The sequence below is a fragment of the Pongo abelii genome, chromosome 19, assembly GCF_028885655.2.
Source record: "Pongo abelii isolate AG06213 chromosome 19, NHGRI_mPonAbe1-v2.0_pri, whole genome shotgun sequence".
In the NCBI taxonomy this organism is placed as follows: Eukaryota; Metazoa; Chordata; class Mammalia; order Primates; family Hominidae; genus Pongo; species Pongo abelii.
In genome coordinates, this window is record NC_072004.2 from 22,582,010 (window position 1) to 22,602,538 (window position 20,529).

Here is a 20,529-nt window from a genome sequence, read left to right on the forward strand (position 1 = left end):
TTGAAATGATTCCAATCAATAGAAAAAGAGGGAATCCTCCCTAACTCATTTTATGAAGCCAGCACCATCCTGATACCAAAGCCTGGCAGAGACACAACAAAAAGAATTTTACACCAATATCCCTGATAAACATCGATGCAAAAATCCTCAATAAAATACTGGCAAACGGAATCCAGCAGCACATCAAAAAGCTTATCCACCATGATCAAGTGGGCTTCATCCCTGGGATGCAAGGCTGGTTCAACATATGCAAATCAATAAACGTAATCCAGCATAGAAACAGAACCAAAGACAAAAACTACATGATTATCTCAATAGATGCAGAAAAGGCATTTGACAAAATTCAACAGCCCTTCATGCTAAAAACTCTCAACAAATTCAGTATTGTTGGGATGTATCTCAAAATAATGAGCTATTTATGACAAACCCACAGCCAATATCATACTGAATGGGCAAAAACTGGAAGCATTCCCTTTGAGAACAGGCACAAGACAGGGACGCCCTCTCTCACCACTCCTATTCAACATAGTGTTGGAAGTTCTGGCCAGGGCAATCAGGCAGGAGAAAGAAATAAAGGGTATTCAATTAGGAAAAGAGGAAGTCAAATTGACCCTGTTTGCAGATAACATGATTGTATATCTAGAAAACCCCATTGTCTCAGCCCAAAATCTCCTTAAGCTGATAAGCAACTTCAGCAAAGTCTCAGGATACAAAATCAATGTGCAAAAATCACAAGCATTCTTGTACACCAGTAACAGACAAACAGCCAAATCATGAATGAAATCCCATTCACAGTTGCTTCAAAGAAAATAAAATACCTAGGAATCCAACTTACAAGGGATGTGAAGGACCTCTTCAAGGAGAACTACAAACCACTGCTCAACGAAATAAAAGAGGATACGAACAAATGGAAGAACATTCCATGCTCATGGGTAGGAAGAATCAATATCGTGAAAATGGCCATAATGCTCAAGGTGATATATAGATTCAATGCCATCCCCATCAAGCTACCAATGACTTTCTTCACAGAATTGGAAAAAACTACTTTAAAGTTCATTTGGAACCAAAAAAGAGCCTGCATTGCCAAGTCAATCCTAAGCCAAAAGAACAAAGCTGGAGGCATCACGCTACCTGACTTCAAACTATACTACAAGGCTACAGTAACCAAAACAGCATGGTACTGGTACCAAAACAGAGATATAGACCAATGGAACAGAACAGAGCCCTCAGAAATAATACCACACATTTACAACCATCTGATCTTCAACAAACCTGACAAAAACAAGAAATGGGGAAAGGATTCCCTATTCAACAAATGGTGCTGGGAAAACTGGCTAGCCATATGTAGAAAGCTGAAACTGGATCCCTTCCTTACACCTTAGACAAAAATTAATTCAAGATGAATTAAAGACTTAAATGTTAGACCTAAAACCATAAAAACCCTAGAAGTAAACCTAGGCATTACCATTCAGGACATAGGTATGGGCAAGGACTTCATGTCTAAAACACCAAAAGCAATGGCAACAAAAGCCAAAACTGACAAATGGGATCCAGTTAAACTAAAGAGCTTCTGCACAGCAAAAGAAACTACCGTCAGAGTGAACAGGCAACCTACAGAATGGGAGAAAATTTTTGCAATCTACTCATCTGACAAAGGGCTAATATCCAGAATCCACAAAGAACTCAAACAAATTTACAAGAAAAAAACAACCCCATCAACAAGTGGGTAAAGGATATGAAGAGACACTTCTCAAAAGAAGACATTTCTGCAGCCACCAGACACGTGAAAAAATGCTCATCATCACTGGCCATCAGAAAAATGCAAATCAAAACCACAATAAGATACCATCTCACACCAGTTAGAATGTCGATCATTAAAAAGTCAAGAAACAACAGGTGCTGGAGAGGATGTGGGAAATAGGAACACTTTTACACTGTTGGTGGGAGTGTAAACTAGTTCAACCATTGTGGAACACAGTGTGGCGATTCCTCAGGGATCTAGAACTAGAAATACCATTTGACCCAGCCATTCCATTACTGGGTATATACCCAAAGGATTATAAATCATGCTGCCATAAAGACACATGCACACATATGTTTATTGCGGCACTGTTCACAATAACAAAGACTTGGAACTAACCCAAATGTCCAACAATGATAGACTGGATTAAGAAAATGTGGCACATATACACCATGGAATACTATGCAGCCATAAAAAAGGAATGAGTTCATGTCCTTTGTTAGGGACATGGATGAACTAGAAACCATCATTCTCAGCAAACTATCGCAAGGACAGAAAACCAAACACTGCTTGTTCTCACTCATAGGTGGGAATTGAACAATGAGAATGCTTGGACACAGGAAGGGGAACATCACACACCGGGGCCAGTTGTGGGGTGGGGGGAGGGGGGAGGGATAGCATTAGGAGATATACCTAATGTAAATGATGAGTTAATGGGTGCAGTACACCATTGTGGCACATGTATACATATGTAACAAACCTGCACGTTGTGCACATGTACCCTAGAACTTAAAGTATAATAAAAATATATATATATAAAATAATAATGCTGAGCATTTGCCATGCACATCCTCGCATTCTCAGTAGAGAGGGTAGGGGTTACCTTTATATATAGATGAGGAAACTGAGGCCAAGAGGTTATTACTGGCTTGAGGACACTCACTTTGCTGGTAGGTGGAAGAGATGGGTTGGAACCCTGAGTGTCTGAGCCCCAGCTCCATCATGACCCTTCTGCAGATGATGCGCTTGGCAGAGCAGCCTTCTGATGGCCAGAGCCCCTGATCAGCTCTGCACATGGGCACTTGATGATGCCAACATCTGCTTTCAGTAACTCAGCCAGGTTCCAGGAGAGACAGGAATAAGGATACGGCCATTTTCAAACTGCCCTTGCCAGGTTGGCAAGGTGGCTATTTCTGTGTCCTGCCCTGACCTGATATTTGGGACTCAAAAAGAGAGACAAATTTAGATTTAAAATCATGCCTATATGACAATGATATTAGTTTATTATTAATATATAATAATATATTTACTAAGCAAAGCTATTTCTTACCTAAATATGAGGAATAATAGAAAAAAGAATAATCTATTTCTAAAAAGTATAGAATGGGCATTAGAAGAGTTTTATTTTTTCTGGATTAAAAATGTTGGGGTTAATAGATTATTTGCTATTATGACGTATTCTCTCATGTATTTTTAAAAATAACAGTTTATAATCACCACTCTTAACCTTACTCGTAAAAGATGTGAATCATCAATAATTTTTAAAATAAAATAAGAACACTGTGGATTGTTGAGAATGTGGTATGGGTCTGACCCCTAGTGTACTGGGTCAGGAGGGGCAGCTGTGTTGGGGTCGGTGGTCCCTCCTGTCACAGACTCCCTGTCTCTGTCAGGCCTGGGCGGCTTGATGGTTCCTGATTCCCGACCCTCCTACCAGGCTCCGTTGCCTTCTAGGATTGTGGTCATTTTCACCTACTGGGTGCTCCTTCCCTTGACATTTTTGTTTCCAAGGCCAACTTTCCTCACTAGGAAGTAATCTTGTCTTGGTGTAAAATGAAGCTATTGTCACCACGGTGTTTCATTTTATCAACTGGCACATATTAAGTGTTGTGTGTGTTGGGAGCTTTCCAACTACTTTTTTTTCTTTTTGTTTTTTTGAGACAGTCTCTCTCTGTCGCTCAGGCTGGAGCGCAGTGGCGTGATCTCAGCTCACTGCAACCTTCACCTCCTGAGTTTAAGCGATTCTCCTGCCTCAGCCGCCTGGGTAGGTGGGACTACAGGCACGAGCCACCATGCTCAGCTGATTGTTTGTATTTTTAGTAGAGATGGGGTTTCACCATACTGGCCAGGCTGGTCTTGAACTCCTGACCTCCAGTGATCTGCCTGCCTCCGCCTCCCAAAGTGCTTGTATTACAGGTGTGAGCCACTGCGCTCCACCCAATGACTTTTTTTTTTGAGACGCAGTCTCGCTCGGGTCACCCAGGCTGGAGTGCAATGGTGTGATCTCAGCTCACCGCAACCTCTGCCTCCCAGGTTCAAGCGATTCTCCTGCCTCAGCCTCCTGAGTAGCTAGGATTACAGGCATACACCACCAGGCCCGACTAAGTTTTTATTTTTAGTAGAGATGGGGTTTCTCCATGTTGGTAAGGCTGATCTTGAACTCCCGACCTCAGGTGATCCGCCTGCCTCGGCCTTCCAAAGTGCTGGGATTACAGGTGTGAGCCACCATGCCTGGCCCCAGTGACTTTTTAATACAGATCATCTCTAAGCTTCACAGCATCTTACAGGCTCTGTGCTGTCTCTGTTTTATGTGCAAGGAAGCCAAGCCCTGATTTGAACTCAATTTCTCAAACTCCAAACCCTCCACTCTGCCATGCTGTCCTTGTGGATGGAGCTCCAGAGCAGGACGGGCAGAGATGGCATGCAGGTGACCAGGTGTGGAGCTGTCGGCCTCCTCATTCATGTCCTTGCTTCCTCCCCAGGTGGCAGATATGCTGTTGGAGCTCTGTGTCACCGAGTTGGAGGATGTGGCCACAGACTCTCAGAGCGGCCGCCTCTCTTCTCAGCCTGTGGTGGTGGAGAGTAGCCACCCTTACACCGATGACACCTCCACCAGTGGCACAGTGAAGATACCAGGTACGGGGGCCGGCCCCAGGGAGGAGCTGCAGTCTTTCCCACCTTCAGAACAATGTGATTCTGTAATTGCTTCAGTAGAAACAACCATCTCCGTTTTATAAAAAGAAGTTACAGAATTGCTTTAGAATCACTTTTCTCCCCTTTTCCAACAAACTTCTTTTGCACAATAAATCATGACACAGAAAGTCACACAAAGTAAATGTTTAGCTTCATGATAATCAGACAGATACCCTGGTCTAGACCTAACCTGTGGCCATCATGACCCAGGTCTAGACCTAACCTGTGGCAAAGTCTGGAAGCCCTCAGCGTGTCCCCTGATGTTCCTCTGAGTGATGCTGTCCTGATGTTGATCCATTACTGACTTGCATTTCTGGACAGCTTCTGTTACCCATGTGTATCTCTTTCTTTTGTTTTTAACAACTCAACAAAAATTATTAAGAAGAAAATTGTTGAGGCCCCAGCCTTTGATCCGGCAGGCTTTACTGCAGCCTGGATCTGCTGACTGGACACGGGTGCTGCTGTTCAGTGTGTTCCTCAGGCTCATCCTTCTGCAAGGTGCTGCCCAATTCGGAGGCCCATAAGTTCCGGCCCTTTCGCCAGCTCCTTAGTGGTTGTGACTCAGCCTCAGCAGGCACCTCCTGCCTGCCTGTCTTTCCTTTGTGACATCAGCAGTCCCTGAGGCTTATTAGCACCCTAGGCTATTGGCCCACGAGGGGCTACAAATGGTGCTATTCTAGTGGAATCATTTCTTGCTTATTTGTTAGCTGGAATACTTTCTTGTAAAGAGACATTTCCCTTCATCCTGTAGTTAGTTGCCCAAGGTGCTGTTTGCCTGAGAAAGACAAGATAAAAGCTTGATTCTTTCTTCTGTTTACTAGAGAATGGATTGGTTTCTTATTATTTCTTGAAGGTGACCTGTTTTTTTTAAATATTATTATGAACTCATGGATTGGAACATATGTGAGTGTTTTACTCTATTGTAATTATCTTTGTTGAAGCTGAGATTATCCTGTTTCTAGACAGTGGCAGCCTCTTCAGTGTAGCTCCTGAAGTGATTCAGGTGGTCTTCAGTAGCGTCCAGGCAGTCTACACAAGGTGTCCTTGGTTTTTTGTGGGTTGCCAGTGTTCACCGGGGGCTGCCCTGGATTCTTTTGAGTTCATACTGATATTTAAAAATTTTTTACTTTTATTTTTTTAAATATTTTATTTATGTATTTATTTGTTTAGAGATAGGATCTTGCTCTGTCACCCAGGCTGGAGTGCAGTAGTGCAATTATAGCTCACCGTAGCTATAATTCCTGGGCTCAAGTGATCCTCCTGCCTCAGCCTCCTGAGTTGCTAGGAGTACAGACGCATGCCACCTCGCCTGGCTAATATGCTGATTCCTTCTACTCAAATTCAAAAGTATGAGGTCTGTACTTCTTCTGTTACATCTGCCTCTCCTTTCTTCCATATCAAATCCTGGTTCCAAGAGTGTTTGATAAAATATCTCATGATTTTTCATTTGCTTTACGTAACCACATTGCATACACGACAGACTTAGGATATAATTTCAATACTGCCAACATCAGTATAATTACTGAAATTCGTAAAAATCTTAGAATATGCCCTAATTTTCTCAAATTTATTAAAATAATTATACTGCATCTACAAGAGCATAATAGCTGTTGCATACTGTACTTTCTTTCAATCTTCGAGTCTTAGTTTTACTGACTGGTCCTCGTGGGGTCTGAAGTGCACTCTAGTGAATTCCTCATTAGTCCCTGAGATCAGACTTGTCCATGAAGAGTTTTTGTCCTTCGAATTTGAAAGGTAGTTTTTCCAGATATTTAAGCCCTGGATCATGTCTTTTTCTTCTGTGAAAGTGTGATAACGATAACATCTTTTCCCCTTAGAAGTCATGTGTGTTTTTTCAGTAATTTTACTAGAATATACGTTTGTGTGGCCATTCTCAGTGATGCTCTTGGTTAGAAGCCACGTGTGTTTTTTTGGTAATTTCACTAGAATGTATGTCTGTGTGGCCGTTGGTGATGTTCTCGGTTAGGAGCCGTGTGTGTTTTTTCGGTAATTTCACTAGAATGTACATTCGTGTGGCCGTTCTCGGTGATGTTCTTGGTTAGAAGCTGCATGTGTTTCTTCAATGATTTCACTAGAATATACGTTCATGTGGCCGTTCTTGGTGATGTTCTTGGTTAGAAGCTGCGTGTGTTTTTTCGGTAATTTCACTAGAATGTACGTTCGTGTGGCCGTTGTCGGTGATGTTCTCTGTTAAGCCATGTGTGTTTTTTGGTCATTTTACTAGAATGTGGGTTCATTTGGCTGTTCTTGGTGATGTTCTCGGTTAGAAGCCGTGTGTTTTTTCAGTAATTTTACTAGAATATACATTTGTGTGGCCGTTCTCAGTGATATTCTCGGTTAGAAGCCGCATGTGTTTCTTCGGTAATTTTACTGGAATGTACGTTCATGTGGCTATTCTCAGTGATGTTCTCGGTTAGCAGCCGCGTACGTTTTTTTGGTGATTTCACTAGAATGTGCGTTCGTGCGGCTATTCTCGGTGATGTTCTCAGTTAGGAGCCGTGTGTGTTTTTCGGTAATTTTACTAGAATGTGCGTTTGTGTGGCCGTTCTAGGTGATGTTCTTGGTTAGAAGTCACGTGTGTTTTTTTGGTAATTTTACTAGAATGTGTGTTTGTGTGGCCGTTCTTGGTGATGTTCTCGGTCAGGAGCCATGTGTGTTTTTCGGTAATTTTACTAGAATGTGCGTTCTTGTGGCTGTTCTTGGTGATGTTCTTGGTTAGAAGTCGCATGTGTTTTTTTGGTAATTTTACTAGAATGTGCGTTCGTGTGGCTGTTCTCGTCGATGTTCTTGGTTAGAAGTCACGTGTGTTTTTTCGGTGGTTTTACTAGAATATACATTGATGTGGCCGTTCTCGGTTGGAAGTCGCGTGTGTTTTTTCGGTAATTTTACTGGAACGTGCATTCATGTGGCCGTTCTAAGTGATGTTCTCAGTTAGTTGCGTGTATTTTTTCGGTAATTTTACTAGAATGTACATTCATGTGGCCGTTCTCGGTGATGTTCTCGGTTAGGAGCCGTGTGTGTTTTTTTGGTAATTTTACTAGAATGTATGTTGGTGTGGCCGTTCTCGGTGATGTTCTTAGGAGCCGTGTGTGTTTTTTCGGTAATTTTACTAGAACATGCGTTTGTGTGGCCGTTTTCGGTGATGTTTTCAGTTAGGAGCTGCGTGTATTTTTCGGTAATTTTTCTAGAATGTGCAGTCGTGTGGCCATTCTCGGTGATGTTCTCGGTTAGAAGTCGCGTGTGTTTTTTTGGTAATTTTACTAGAATGTGCGTTCATGTGGCCGTTCTCGGTGATGTTCTTGGTTAGGAGCCGCATGTGTTTTTTTGGTAATTTTACTAGAATGTGCGTTTGTATGGCCGTTCTTGATGTTCTCGGTTAGAAATCACGTGTAATTTTACTAGAATGTGCGTTCCTGTGGCTGTTCTTGGTGATGTTCTCAGTTAGAAGTCGCATGTGTTTTTTCGGTAGTTTTACTAGAATGTGCGTTCGTGTGGCCGTTCTCCATGATGCTCTCAGTTAGGAGCCATGTGTGTTTTTTCAGTGGTTTTACTAGAATTTACGTTCGTGTGGCCGTTCTCGGTGATATTCTTGGTTAGGAGCTGCGCATGTTTTGTCGTTGGTTTTACTAGAACGTATGTTCGTGTGGCCATTCTCGGTTAGGAGTCATGTGTGTTTTTTCGGTAATTTTACTAGAATATGTGTTTGTGAGGCCCGTTCTTGGTGATGTTCTCAGTTAGAAGTCGTGTGTGTTTTTTCGGTAGTTTTTCTAGAATGTACATTCATGTGGCCGTTCTTGGTGATGCTCTCGGTTAGAAGCCGCGTGTGATTTTTCGGTAGTTTTACTAGAATGTGCGTTCATGTGGCCATTCTCGGTTAGAAGCTGCGTGTTTCTTCGGTGATTTTACTAGAATGTGCGTTCATGTGGCCGTTCTCGGTGATGTTCTTGGTTAGAAGCTGCATGCATTTTTCAGTGATTTTACTAGAATGTACGTTTGTGTGGCTGTTCTCGGTGATGCTCTCGGTTAGAAGCCACGTGTGTTTCTTCGGTAGTTTACTAGAATGTGTGTTCGTGCGGCCGTTCTCGGTTTCTTCGGTGATTTTACTAGAATGTGCATTTACTAGAATGTGCATTCGTGTGGCCATTCTCAGTGATGTTCTTGGTTAGAAGCCATGTGTGTTTTTTGGTGATTTTACTAGAATGTGCGTTCATGTAGCCGTTCTTGGTGATGTTCTCGGTTAGAAGTCAAGTATAATTTTACTAGAATGTGCGTTTATGTGACTGTTCTCGGTGATGTTCTCAGAAGTCACGTGTAATTTTACTAGAATATACGTTGGTGTGGCCGTTCTCGGTGATGTTCTCGGTTAGAAGTCGCGTGTGTTTTTTCGGTAATATTACTAGATTATACGTTTGTGTGGCTGTTCTCGGTTAGGAGTCTCGTTTGTTTTTTTGGTAATTTTACTAGAATGTACGTTTGTGCGGCCGTTCTCGGTGATATTCTCGGTTAGGAGCCGTGCATGTTTTGTCATTGGTTTTACTAGAATGTACGTTCATGTGGCCGTTCTCAGGAGTCACATATGTTTTTTCGGTAATTTTACCAGAATATGTGTTTGTGTGGCCCGTTCTTGGTGATGTTCTCAGTTAGAAGTCGTGTGTGTTTTTTCGGTAGTTTTTCTAGAATGTACGTTCATGTGGCCATTCTTGGTGATGCTCTCGGTTAGAAGCCGCATGTGTTTCTTCGGTGATTTTACTAGAATGTGCGTTCATGTGGCCGTTCTCGGTTAGAAGCTGCATGTGTTTTTCGGTGATTTTACTAGAATGTACGTTTGTGCAGCTGTTCTCGGTGATGCTCTCGGTTAGAAGCCACGTGTGCATTCGTGTGGTCATTCTCAGTGATGTTCTTGGTTAGAAGCTGTGTGCGTTTTTTGGTGATTTTACTAGAATGTGCATTCATGTGGCCGTTCTTGGTGATGTTCTCGGTTAGAAGTCATGTGTAATTTTACTAGAATGCGCGTTCATGTGACCGTTCTAGGTGATGTTCTCCGTTAGAAGTCGCATGTGTTTTTTCGGTAATATTACTAGATTATACGTTTGTGTGGCTGTTCTTGGTTAGGAGTCTCGTTTGTTTTTTCGGTAATTTTACTAGAATGTACGTTTGTGCGGCCGTTCTCAGTGATGTTCTCGGTTAGGAGCCGTGTGTGTTTTTTTGTTAATTTTACTAGAATGTATGTTGGTGTGGCTGTTCTCAGTGATGTTCTCAGTTAGGAGTCACGTGTGTTTTTTCAGTAATTTTACTAGAATATACGTTTGTGTGGCCGTTCTCAGTGATGTTCTCGGTTAGAAGTTCTGTGTGTTTTATCGGTAGTTTTACTAGAATGTAGTTCATGTGGCCGTTCTCGGTGATGCTCTCGGTTAGAAGCCGCGTGTGTTTCTTCGGTAGTTTTACTAGAATGTGCTTTCATGCGGCCGTTCTCGGTGATGTTCTTGGTTAGAAGCCGCATGTGTTTCTTCGATAGTTTTACTAGAATGTGCGTTCGTATGGCCATTCTCGGTTAGCAGCCGCGTGTGTTTTTTTGGTGATTTCACCAGAATGTACGTTCATGCGGCCATTCTCGGTGATGTTCTCAGGTAAGGGGTGCTCCTTTAGTCTGTCTTCCCAAGTCTGTTTGGCAGGACGTTCTCTTGAATTGCAGTCTGCAGTGTTTGTTCTGTAGCCTTGCTTAGCAGTCTTTTCTAGGGACACTTGGTAACTCTCCATGCATTGCATAGTTCATGCCTTTTAGAGTTAATGTTGGTTACTTTCTCTTTCAAGTACTTTTTACCTCTGTTTCTTTTTTTAAAATTTCCTCCTTTTTTCCTATTTGTCTTAAGGTAGCATCTGCTGTGTTTATTTGATTTTACACTCTGTTTTAGTCTCCATTGGAATATAGTTTTGTTTTCATTGTAATTTTGTCTTCAGCTTTATAAAAGTTTTTGGTTTTCATAAGTCTGATTTATGTGGTTCTTTCATGTCTTGTATCATTTTTCTAATTTCACTCAATTTGTTTTGAAATGTTCAGGGTTGATGTGTTTTGTGGGTGTATCTTTCTGGCCTGCTTTTATTGCCTATAGGGATGTTATTTTGTTCCTTATTCTCACTTTTCTTTTTTTTTTTTTTTTTTGGAGACAGAGCCTTGCTCTGTCACCCAGGCTGCAGTGCAGTGGTGTGATTCTGAGTCACTGCAGCCTCGACCTCCCAGGCTCAAGCCATCCTTCCCCATCAGCCTCCCGAGAAGCTGGGACTACAGGCTTGTGCTGCCACACTTGGCTAACTTATTTTTATTTTTTGTGGAGATGAGTCTCTCTATGTTGCCCAGTCTTGTCTCAAACTCCTGGGCTCAAGCGATCCTCCCAGCTGGGCCTCCCAAAGTGTTGAGATCGTTACAGGTGTGAGCCACTGTACCCAGCCTATTCCCTTTTTCTAACAATAACTTTTTATTGTATTTGGTCTTATACTTTTATCTTGCTCACGTTTTTGTGAAATCATTTTTCTTGAACTTTTAGGTGAGGTTAGATTCAGAAAAGCTTTGTCACTTTGTCGCCCAGGTTGAAGTACAGTGGCACTATCTTGGCTCACTACAGCCCCAAACTCTGGGCTCAAGTGAGCCCTTCCTTAGCCTCCTGAGTAACTGGGACTATAGGCCATGCCCAGCTAATTTTTAAAATTTTATATTTTAAAATATATAATTTTAAATATTATAAATATTTTATATTTATATTTTATATTTTAAAATATAAAATATTTTATATTTATATTTTATATAAATATTTATATATTTTTATAAAAATTTTTTATAAAAATATTATTTTTATAAAATATTTATATTTTATATTTTATATTTTAAAATATATAATATATAATAAAATATATAGCCTGTTGTCCAGGCCTGTCTTTAACTCCTGAGCTCAAGCAAGCTGCCTGCCTCGGCCTCCCAAAGTGCTGGGATTACAGGCGTGTACCACTACATCTGGCCCAGAAAAGCATTTTTAAACTTTAAGCTATTACTTCATGATAGAAATTTAAAGAACAAAGGGTATTTTTAGTCAGCCTTTGCCTAGACGAAAATCTTGTGACCCTTTTTCTCTTGTTTCTCTCTCGCTTTATATCCAGTCCACCAGCAAATCCTGTTTTCTCTGCTTTTAAAATATATTCCAAATTCAACCATTTTTCTCTCACTCTAGACATTCTGGGCTAGAGCACTGTGGCGTCTCACCCGGTTTATCATCCCAGCAATCACATCCTAGCTGCCTCCCTGTGTTCCTGCTTCCACTCCCCACCTCCTGTGGCCCCCCAGAATCAGCCCCCAACAGAGCATCCAGAGATAGTATCTTAAAACCAGTCCAAGCCTGTCAACCCTGTAACTGTAAGAGAGGACTTGAGCCCCTGCCCCACGTCCCTCCTTCTTCCCTCCTTCCTCCCCTGCCTCTTTCCCAGCCCCTCAGTGCCATCCTCTGCTAGACCTTAAAGATCTTCCAGCCTGAAGGAAAACTCTTCTCTGCTCGCACACCTCTCACACCAGATGTGCGGGTTCTCCACACCAAGCGGTTCTCCAGTTCTCTGGACACGGCAGAAGTTGAGGTGCTCCTCACCTCAAATGCCCCTCACTTCCCAGGTGACCCACAACTGCCGTCTGACTTGGCTGCACACTGGGCATTCCCACAGCCCCTGGTCAGTGTGATGTTCGCTGTAAAGCTTGATCAGGGGAGTGGGGTTGCAGTAGGAAAGTCTGCCCGGGAGTGACCGCACAAAACAAATTGGCAAAGTGGAAGTGTTTTCTGGCCTTCCAGTGCACAGACATAATCTTCAGTGGGGACGAGCTGGGGAAAGGGGTGGTCAGTCTGAGATGCTTGTCTTTGAGGCCAGTTCTTTCTGACTTTCTGCTATTCGTTAGCTGTTAAACGTGGTTTTAGTTTCACTGTTTCTACTTTGGGTGCTGATCTGGAGTGGTTGCTATGTTTTGTGCTTGCCTGTCCTCCAGGTGCAGAAGGACTCAGGGTGGAATTTGACCGGCAGTGCTCCACAGAGAGGCGCCACGACCCTCTCACAATCATGGACGGCGTCAACAGGATCGTCTCCGTGCGGTCAGGTAAGGACAGGAGGTGAGCAGGCCATGATCTGCCCACCTGTGTCTCCGTAGACACAACCCTTCACATTTGTAGGACAGAATGCTGCTACCGTATTCTCACTGAAGTCTTAAGGAAGGGACAATATGCTATTCAGCTGTGAAACACAGTAGGTTTGCTTGCCTCTTTCCCATACTTTTAAATACAGTAATTATCTATGATGTGTGCACCACATCCCTGTTGGATGGGCCCTGCCTTACCAGACAGTTGCAAAAGGTGCTGGAGACATGTGAGGTGACAGGGCTCATGCGAGGTCATGGTTGGCATACTACAGAGCTTCTTCAAGGGTTTGTTTCTTACTGGCTGCAGTGAGGGCATGGCCATGTGTGGAGTGACTTCTGTATGTAGGTGGAGGCAGCCACATGTCCGGCTTGTCTCTGCTGCTGGGCTCCACGAGGCCAGCGGGAGCATATGAGGATGTCTGTGGGAGCTTGTGAAATGCTCTTTTACTGAGTATTTTAGAACTGGCAGTGCAGGGGTGTGTGTATGCGCCTTTTAAGACCTCTTTATCCTTCATCTCGAGTGTTTCCTGTAAAGGGCCAGGTAATGCAGCCTCTGTCATAACAACATGCAGGCAGGATGCCAGTGAGTGGGCGTGGCTGTGTCCCAGGAAAACTTTATTCACACAGCGTTACTTAGTTAAGTAAAGCTTTGCATGAAGTGGTATGGTCCCAGTGGGCGTGGGTTTTTCTGGTGCTTTGACAGATGTCTGCCAGTGTAGTTTTCAGTGGTGGTGTTGGATGTGAGTTTTTCTGCATCCAGCAGAAAGCCCTTATGGGCCATCCCTGAGCTGCTGTCAGATGGTCCTTCTGAAGCAGAAATCTGGCGGGGTTGTCTTGGCCTTCTAAGATGCTGTAATACACTGCCGCTCCTGTCCACAGCAGCCAGGCCCTCTGCTCCCTCGAGGGCAGCCTCCTCTGCGCCGTGCTGAACCACACACATGGGCCTTTTGTTGGGAGAGCTAGGGTTCTTCCTTCTGCTGCCTGGCCACCTGGTTGTATCAGAGCTTTCCCGGAAACGTCCCAATGGCCCCTGGCCTGGTGTGTGCTGGAGACCCGGAGGGCACTCACTGTATCATGGCTGGTGGGGTCATTTCCCCACTGGGTGGTGGCTTCTGCCAGAGCAGTGCCTGCCCGCCTGCCCTCAGTTCCTGGGTACCTGGTACAGGGGCTGAATGCGTGTTTGCTGAAGAATGGTATGTATTAAAATGTGAATCCCAAGAGTGATGTGTCACTGTGCACTTCAGCTTGGGAGAGCTTGGATTGGAGGAACTTGCTCCTCACACATGATGGAAATCATTCTGCTTTGCATCTAAGGCGGTTTGTATTGATTGGGTGATGGAGTGAAGCTAACCCTGGGGTGCACTTTCCTTAAAACCCCAGGCCGAGAGTGGTCCGACTGGTCCAGCGAGCTGCGCATCCCAGGGGATGAGTTAAAGTGGAAGTTCATCAGCGATGGGTCTGTGAATGGCTGGGGCTGGTGCTTCACCGTCTATCCCATCATGCCAGCTGCTGGTAAGGGAGGGGCTTATGGCGATCAAGGTTAGATGACTGGCTGTGGATTGTTTCTGGAGCAACATGGACATGTACACATGTCCACGTAGTGCCTGACGGCCTACCTTCTGCTGTGTTGGAGTGAGTGCTCCCACAGGCCCCGCTGAAGCATGGAACAGAACACAGAGAACTGTCCCAGCCGTCCAACTGTCAGGCTCACACTCCCCCTCACCTGGTGTGGAAGGAGTTGTTGCTGGTGCGGTTCTTAGGCTTTTGGTTGACAGTGGAAGTGTGAGTGTGAAGAGCGAGGCTCACCGACTCGCAGTGGCATGCATGGGCACACCAACTGTTGCCTTCTGGTGGGTGGGGCTGGGTGGAGCCACCCTTGTTCATTGGCGGCTTCTTATGGGGTGGTCCCTAGCTTGTGAAACCCGGGGATGTTTACAGTGTTCATTCACAGGCCCTAAAGAACTCCTCTCTGACCGCTGCGTCCTCTCCTGTCCATCCATGGACTTGGTGACGTGTCTGTTAGACTTCCGACTCAACCTTGCCTCTAACAGAAGCATCGTCCCTCGCCTTGCGGCCTCACTGGTGGCTTGTGCACAGCTGAGTGCCCTAGGTAAACGGCACCATTACAGTTACATCTGTCTTCCTGCTTGGAAGAAACCATCAGACTTCTGATACTTTCTCTCTGCTCATTTCAGCCACCAGTCACAGAATGTGGGCCCTTCAGAGATTGAGGAAGCTGCTTACAACTGAATTTGGGCAATCAATTAACATAAATAGGCTGCTTGGAGAAAATGATGGAGAAACAAGAGCTTTGGTATGGAGCATTCTAGTACAATTTCTAGATTTGTGACCCTTGGGGAATAAAATGTTGCTTTAGTAGTCTAAACCTCTAAATCGTTGAGAGGAGTTGGGGAGTTTCACATAAGAATAAGGAGGCCTTGGACCGGGTGCAGTGGCCTGTAATCCCAGCATTTTGGGAGGCTGAGGTGGGCGGATCATGAGGTCAGGAGATTGAGACCATCCTGGCTAACATGGTGAAACCCTGACTCCACTAAAAATACAAAAAATTAGATGGGCGTGGCTGTGGACACCTGTAGTCCCAGCTACTCGGGAGGCTGAGGCAGGAGAATCACTTGAACCTGGGAGGTGGAGGTTGGAGTGAGCTGAGATCACGCCACTGCACTCCAGCCTGGTGACAGAGCGAGACTCCATCTCAAAAAAAATAAATAAATAAAAATAAGGAGGCCTTTGTCACATCCAGACTTTTCGTATGTCGCAGTGTATACTGAGTTCAAGTTGGACTTTGATTTTGTGAAAATCTGTCTCAACAGCTGTGAACATAGGATTGTGTGGATTGGACTTTACAGTGAGGCTAACTGATGGCCTCCCCTTTATTTTGCTGACTAAAGTAGTCCCTTTTGATCCTACCCATGGGAGGAGATAGGCAGCATTTGTGGGCCAGAGAGGGGCTATTTCTCTGGAAGCAGATGTTCTGAAATCAAGACCAAACATTCTGAGATGAGTCTTCAAACTCCTCTTTTTTATTTTAGTGTTTATGTTCTTTTAGCTTTTTTCCTACTTGAGAATTTTGATAAGCTTTGTTTTTTTTTTTTTAGAAGAATTAGTACCAACATAATAAAACATTTGACCGTAGAAACAAATGGTCAGCCTCCCCCGCACCCTGGATTCCCGCGATAGAATACCGTTCTGTTGTTTCTTAGAGTTTTACAGGTAGTGCTCTTGCTGCTTTGGTGAAAGGTCTTCCAGAAGCTTTGCAAAGGAAGTTTGAATATGAAGATCCTATTGTGAGGGGTGGCAAACAGCTGCTCCACAGCCCATTCTTTAAGGTAATGTTTGACTTATTTTTTAAAGTGACAATAGAGCTGTTTGACTGAAAGAGCCACTGAGAGCTGTCATGTGCAGTGTATGTGTTTTAGGCCTCTGAGGGCAGCTGTAGGTATAGCTGAAGTCAAATATGAAAAAATCTCAAGAAATGATCATGTAATCTAAACCCTTAAACCACAAGCCTGTAACTGTTAGCATGCCTTGAGATGCACAAGTGTTCTTGTCACCTGATGCAGGCAACAAGTGTTGTAGCAGTTGTGTGGCACGTGGCTAGGAACTGTCAGAGATCGCCACATCACTGATGGTGGCCGTATCCTTGCTGTGCCCATGGCAGTCATCCTGGAATAGGAGGTCCTGCAGAAGGAGCCACAGAAACCTTGGCCTGTTCACTGCATTTCTTAGTGTCCCTGAGTTTGTCATTTTTGGTGCCTGCAGGTACTGGTAGCTCTTGCTTGTGACCTGGAGCTGGACATTCTGCCTTGCTGTGCCGAGACGCACAAGTGGGCCTGGTTCCGGAGGTATTGCATGGCCTCCCGCGTTGCTGTGGCCCTTGACAAAAGAACACCGTTGCCCCATCTGTTTCTTGATGAGGTATTGCATGATATTTTGGAATCACTTTGGGGATGCAAAAACGTTATTTAGCTATAGTGTAACAAGATGCCAATATTATGAGACACAGAAAAATTTCCCTTGCCAAGGAATATCAAAGAAAATAACACATAGGTGAAAATGAGTGAACTGACACTGTGAATTTCAGTGAAAGTTTATTTTTAGTAAACTACAGATAGAATGATACTGTCTAGACATTTTTAATATGTTAGACTTGATGCAGTCATTATTGGTTTTGCCCATGAACCATAACATTGCAATGTTGCTCTTCTCTTATATTTTCAGGCAGGGATTCCTTCTGTCTTTCCTTAGTATTTATCTATTTTGTTTGAGATGAGTGTTTGATTTGTAACATCATAATAATTTTGTTCAGGTGGCTAAGAAAATTCGTGAATTAATGGCAGACAGCGAAAACATGGATGTTCTGCATGAGAGCCATGACATTTTTAAAAGAGAACAAGATGAACAACTTGTGCAGTGGATGAACAGGTTATTATATTAGAAACAAGCAGTAATGTTGATCATGAGCGTGAGAGGCTGTGTGCATTGTTCTTTCCCATGGCAAATGCTCACTTGATGTGTGTTGTAGGCGACCAGATGACTGGACTCTCTCTGCTGGTGGCAGTGGAACAATTTATGGATGGGGACATAATCACAGGGGCCAGCTCGGGGGCATTGAAGGTGCAAAAGTCAAAGTTCCCACTCCCTGTGAAGCCCTCGCAACTCTCAGACCCGTGCAGTTAATCGGAGGGGAACAGACCCTCTTTGCTGTGACGGCTGATGGGAAGGTAAGGGTGCTTTCTCTGTGTCACAGGGTCACTGAGCCTGAGGCAATTGTGGCTAAAGGTGCTGTGTGGTTCTTAGCACATGCAAGGATCTGTACTAAAACGTTTCTCAGGATTAATAGTACTATGGTATGCAGGAAGCAGCTAGAGTTCTAAGATATTTTTGTATAATCTTTAAATTAAAAAAAAAAAAGTTTAAGACAGAGTTTTGCTCTTGTTGCCCAGGCTGGAATGCAATGGCGTGGTCTCAGCTCACTGCAACCTCCACCTCCTGGGTTCAAGTGATTCTCCTGCCTCAGCCTCCCGAGTAGCTGGGATTATAGGCGCCTGCCACCACACCTGGCTAACTTGTATTTTTAGTAGAGACAGGTTTTCACCATGTTGACCAGGCTGGTCTCGAACTCCTGACCTCAGGTGATCCGCCCACCTCGGCCTTCCAAAGTGCTGGGATTACAGGCATGAGCCACCACGCCTGGCCAATTTTTTTTAATTTTTATTTTGAAAATACGTCATGTATACAAAAGTATTACAATTTTTGTTTGCATATCACTTGTTAGATGTATTTCTTGTTTGCTATTGTAAATAGTATATTTTTAAAAATGTATTGCTGCTGGCCCAGTGCAGTGGCTCATGCCTGTAATCCCAGCAATTTGGGAGCCTAAGGTGGGTGGATCACCTGATGTCAGGAGTTCGAGACCAGCCTGGCCAACATAGGAAAACCCTGTCTCTACGAAAAATACAAAAATAAGCCAGGCTCGGTGACACGTGCCTGTAATCCCAGCTACTCAGGAGGCTGAGGCAGGAGAATCACTCGAACCCAGGAGATGGAGGTTGCAGTGAGCCGAGATCACACCACTGCACTCCAGCCTGGGCGACAGAATGAGATTCCATTTCCCACCAAAAAAAAGATTGCCACTGATATATAGAAATATTGGATGTTTATATATTGACTTTATGTTTGGTGATCTACTTGACTCTCTCCATTCTAGTATATCTGAAGATTTCTTGTATCTTCTTTATAGAGTGCCATAGTCTCTAAATGAATTATGTTCCTTTCTGTCTAGCGTACCTCTCTTTTATTTTTCCCGTTTGTGTGGGAGAATGGGAGCTCATGGTGCAGGCTGGGGTTGCGGTGTGATTCTGGGTGGGAGTGGGCGGAGGCTCCTGCCTTGATCAAGACTGGAGTGGGTGCAGGTGGAGCGTTCCCAGGCTTCCAGTGGGGTTTGAGTAGAAGCCCTTGATCAGATTAGGCATGTTTCCTTCTGTTTCTAGTCAACAGTGGACACTGATTTTTGTTCAACACTCTTTCTATGTGTTTTGAAATGTTCTTTCATAGATGTTTTCTTCTTTTTTTTTTTTTTTTTTTGAGACAGAGTCTCACTCTGTCCCCCAGGCTGGAGTGCAGTGGCACAGTCTTGGCTCACTACAACCTCTGCCTCCTGGGTTCAAGCGATTCTTCTACCTCAGCCTCCCAAGTAGCTGGGACAACAGGCGCCTGCCACCACGCCTGGCTAATTTTTGTGTGTGTTTTTTTTTTTTTTTTAGTAGAGACGGGGTTTCACAATATTGGCCAGACTGGTCTTGAACTCCTGACCTTGTGATCCGACCGCCTTGGCCTCTCAAAGTGCTGGGATTACAGGCATGAGCCACTGTGCCCGGCCAATGTTTTCTAATGAATTAGTATAGCCAGTTGGATTAATTGGTTTTCTTATATTAAACAAACTTGCATTCTTTGGATAAATCCAGTTTGGTCAGGATATGTATCTGGCTTGTGTTTGTGATAGTTTTGTTTAGATTTTTGGGAGATCCTATTCATGAGTGAGATACTCTCATGTAATATTCTGTCTCACACACATTTATTATTTCATAGTTTCTCTGGGTCAGGACTCTGGAGGCAGCATAGCTCCGTTCTCCAGCTCAGAATCTCAGCAGGCTGCAGTCGTCTTGAGGCTGTCCGAGCAAGTATTCAGTCCCTCACGGACCTTTGGGCTGAGGCCTCAGTCCCTCATGAGCTGTTGGCAGAGCCTCCCCTCACTCAGCCCTTTGCCACGTGTCCATGGAGCGTCTCACAGGGTGGCAGCTGACTCTGTCAGCGAGAGCAAGGGAGGCACAGGAGGGAGCACCAGCAAGAGAGAGTGGAGAAGACAGAGCCCTGGTCCTGTGTAACTGAATCACAGAAGTGACCACACTCCATCATTCTTGCCCTATTCTGCTCATCAGAAGCAGGTCATTAAGTCCAGCCCACACTCAGGGAGAGGGAGCTGTAGGCATACTTGGAGATATGCAGGCTTGGTTCTAAATCAACACAATAAAGCAAGTATCTTCACAAAGCATGTCACACAAATTTCTTGGTTTCCCAGTGGATATAAAAGTACTATAGTCTATTAAGTCACATCTTTAGACTCCACTTCTAATTCTAGTTCTCTTGCTGTTTCCACCGTATCTGAGGTTACTTCTTCCACTTGTGTTGAATCCCTCAAGGTCATCCATGAGGGTTGGAATCCACTTCTTCCAAATCCCTGTTAATGTTGATATTTTCACCTCCTCCTGTGAATCACAAATGTACTTAATGGCATTTATAATGTTGATGGCTTTCCAGAAGGTTTTCAATTTAGCTGGTTCACATCCATTAGAGGAATCACTGTCTATGGCAGCTATAGCCTTATGAAATGTATTTCTTAAATAACAAGATTTGAAAATTGAAATTACTCCTTGATCCATGTGGCTGCAGAAAAGATGATGTGTTAGCAGGCGTGAAAACAACTTTAATCTCTTTGTACATGTTCATCAGAGCTCTTGGGTGACCAGGTACATTGTCAATGAGCAGTAATGTTTTGAAAGAAATCTTTTTGTCTGAGCAATAGGCCTCAATAGTGGGCTTAAAATATTCA

The 20,529-nt window shown here is 43.9% G+C and overlaps 1 protein-coding gene across 1 annotated transcript in view; it reads left to right on the forward strand.

The window, feature by feature from the left end:
- Nucleotides 1–3,131: 3,131 nt before the first annotated feature.
- Nucleotides 3,132–20,529, forward strand: part of LOC129047469 (E3 ubiquitin-protein ligase HERC2-like) — a 45,139-nt gene continuing 27,741 nt past the window's right edge. Inside the window, exons 1-9 of the mRNA XM_054536326.1 lie at nt 3,132–4,657; nt 12,753–12,860; nt 14,280–14,411; nt 14,851–15,009; nt 15,095–15,213; nt 16,121–16,246; nt 16,680–16,835; nt 17,227–17,342; nt 17,443–17,641. Coding sequence (XP_054392301.1) covers nt 4,483–4,657; nt 12,753–12,860; nt 14,280–14,411; nt 14,851–15,009; nt 15,095–15,213; nt 16,121–16,246; nt 16,680–16,835; nt 17,227–17,342; nt 17,443–17,641 — 1,290 coding nt within the window. The 5' untranslated portion in view covers nt 3,132–4,482. The remainder of the gene's footprint in view (nt 4,658–12,752; nt 12,861–14,279; nt 14,412–14,850; nt 15,010–15,094; nt 15,214–16,120; nt 16,247–16,679; nt 16,836–17,226; nt 17,343–17,442; nt 17,642–20,529) is intronic.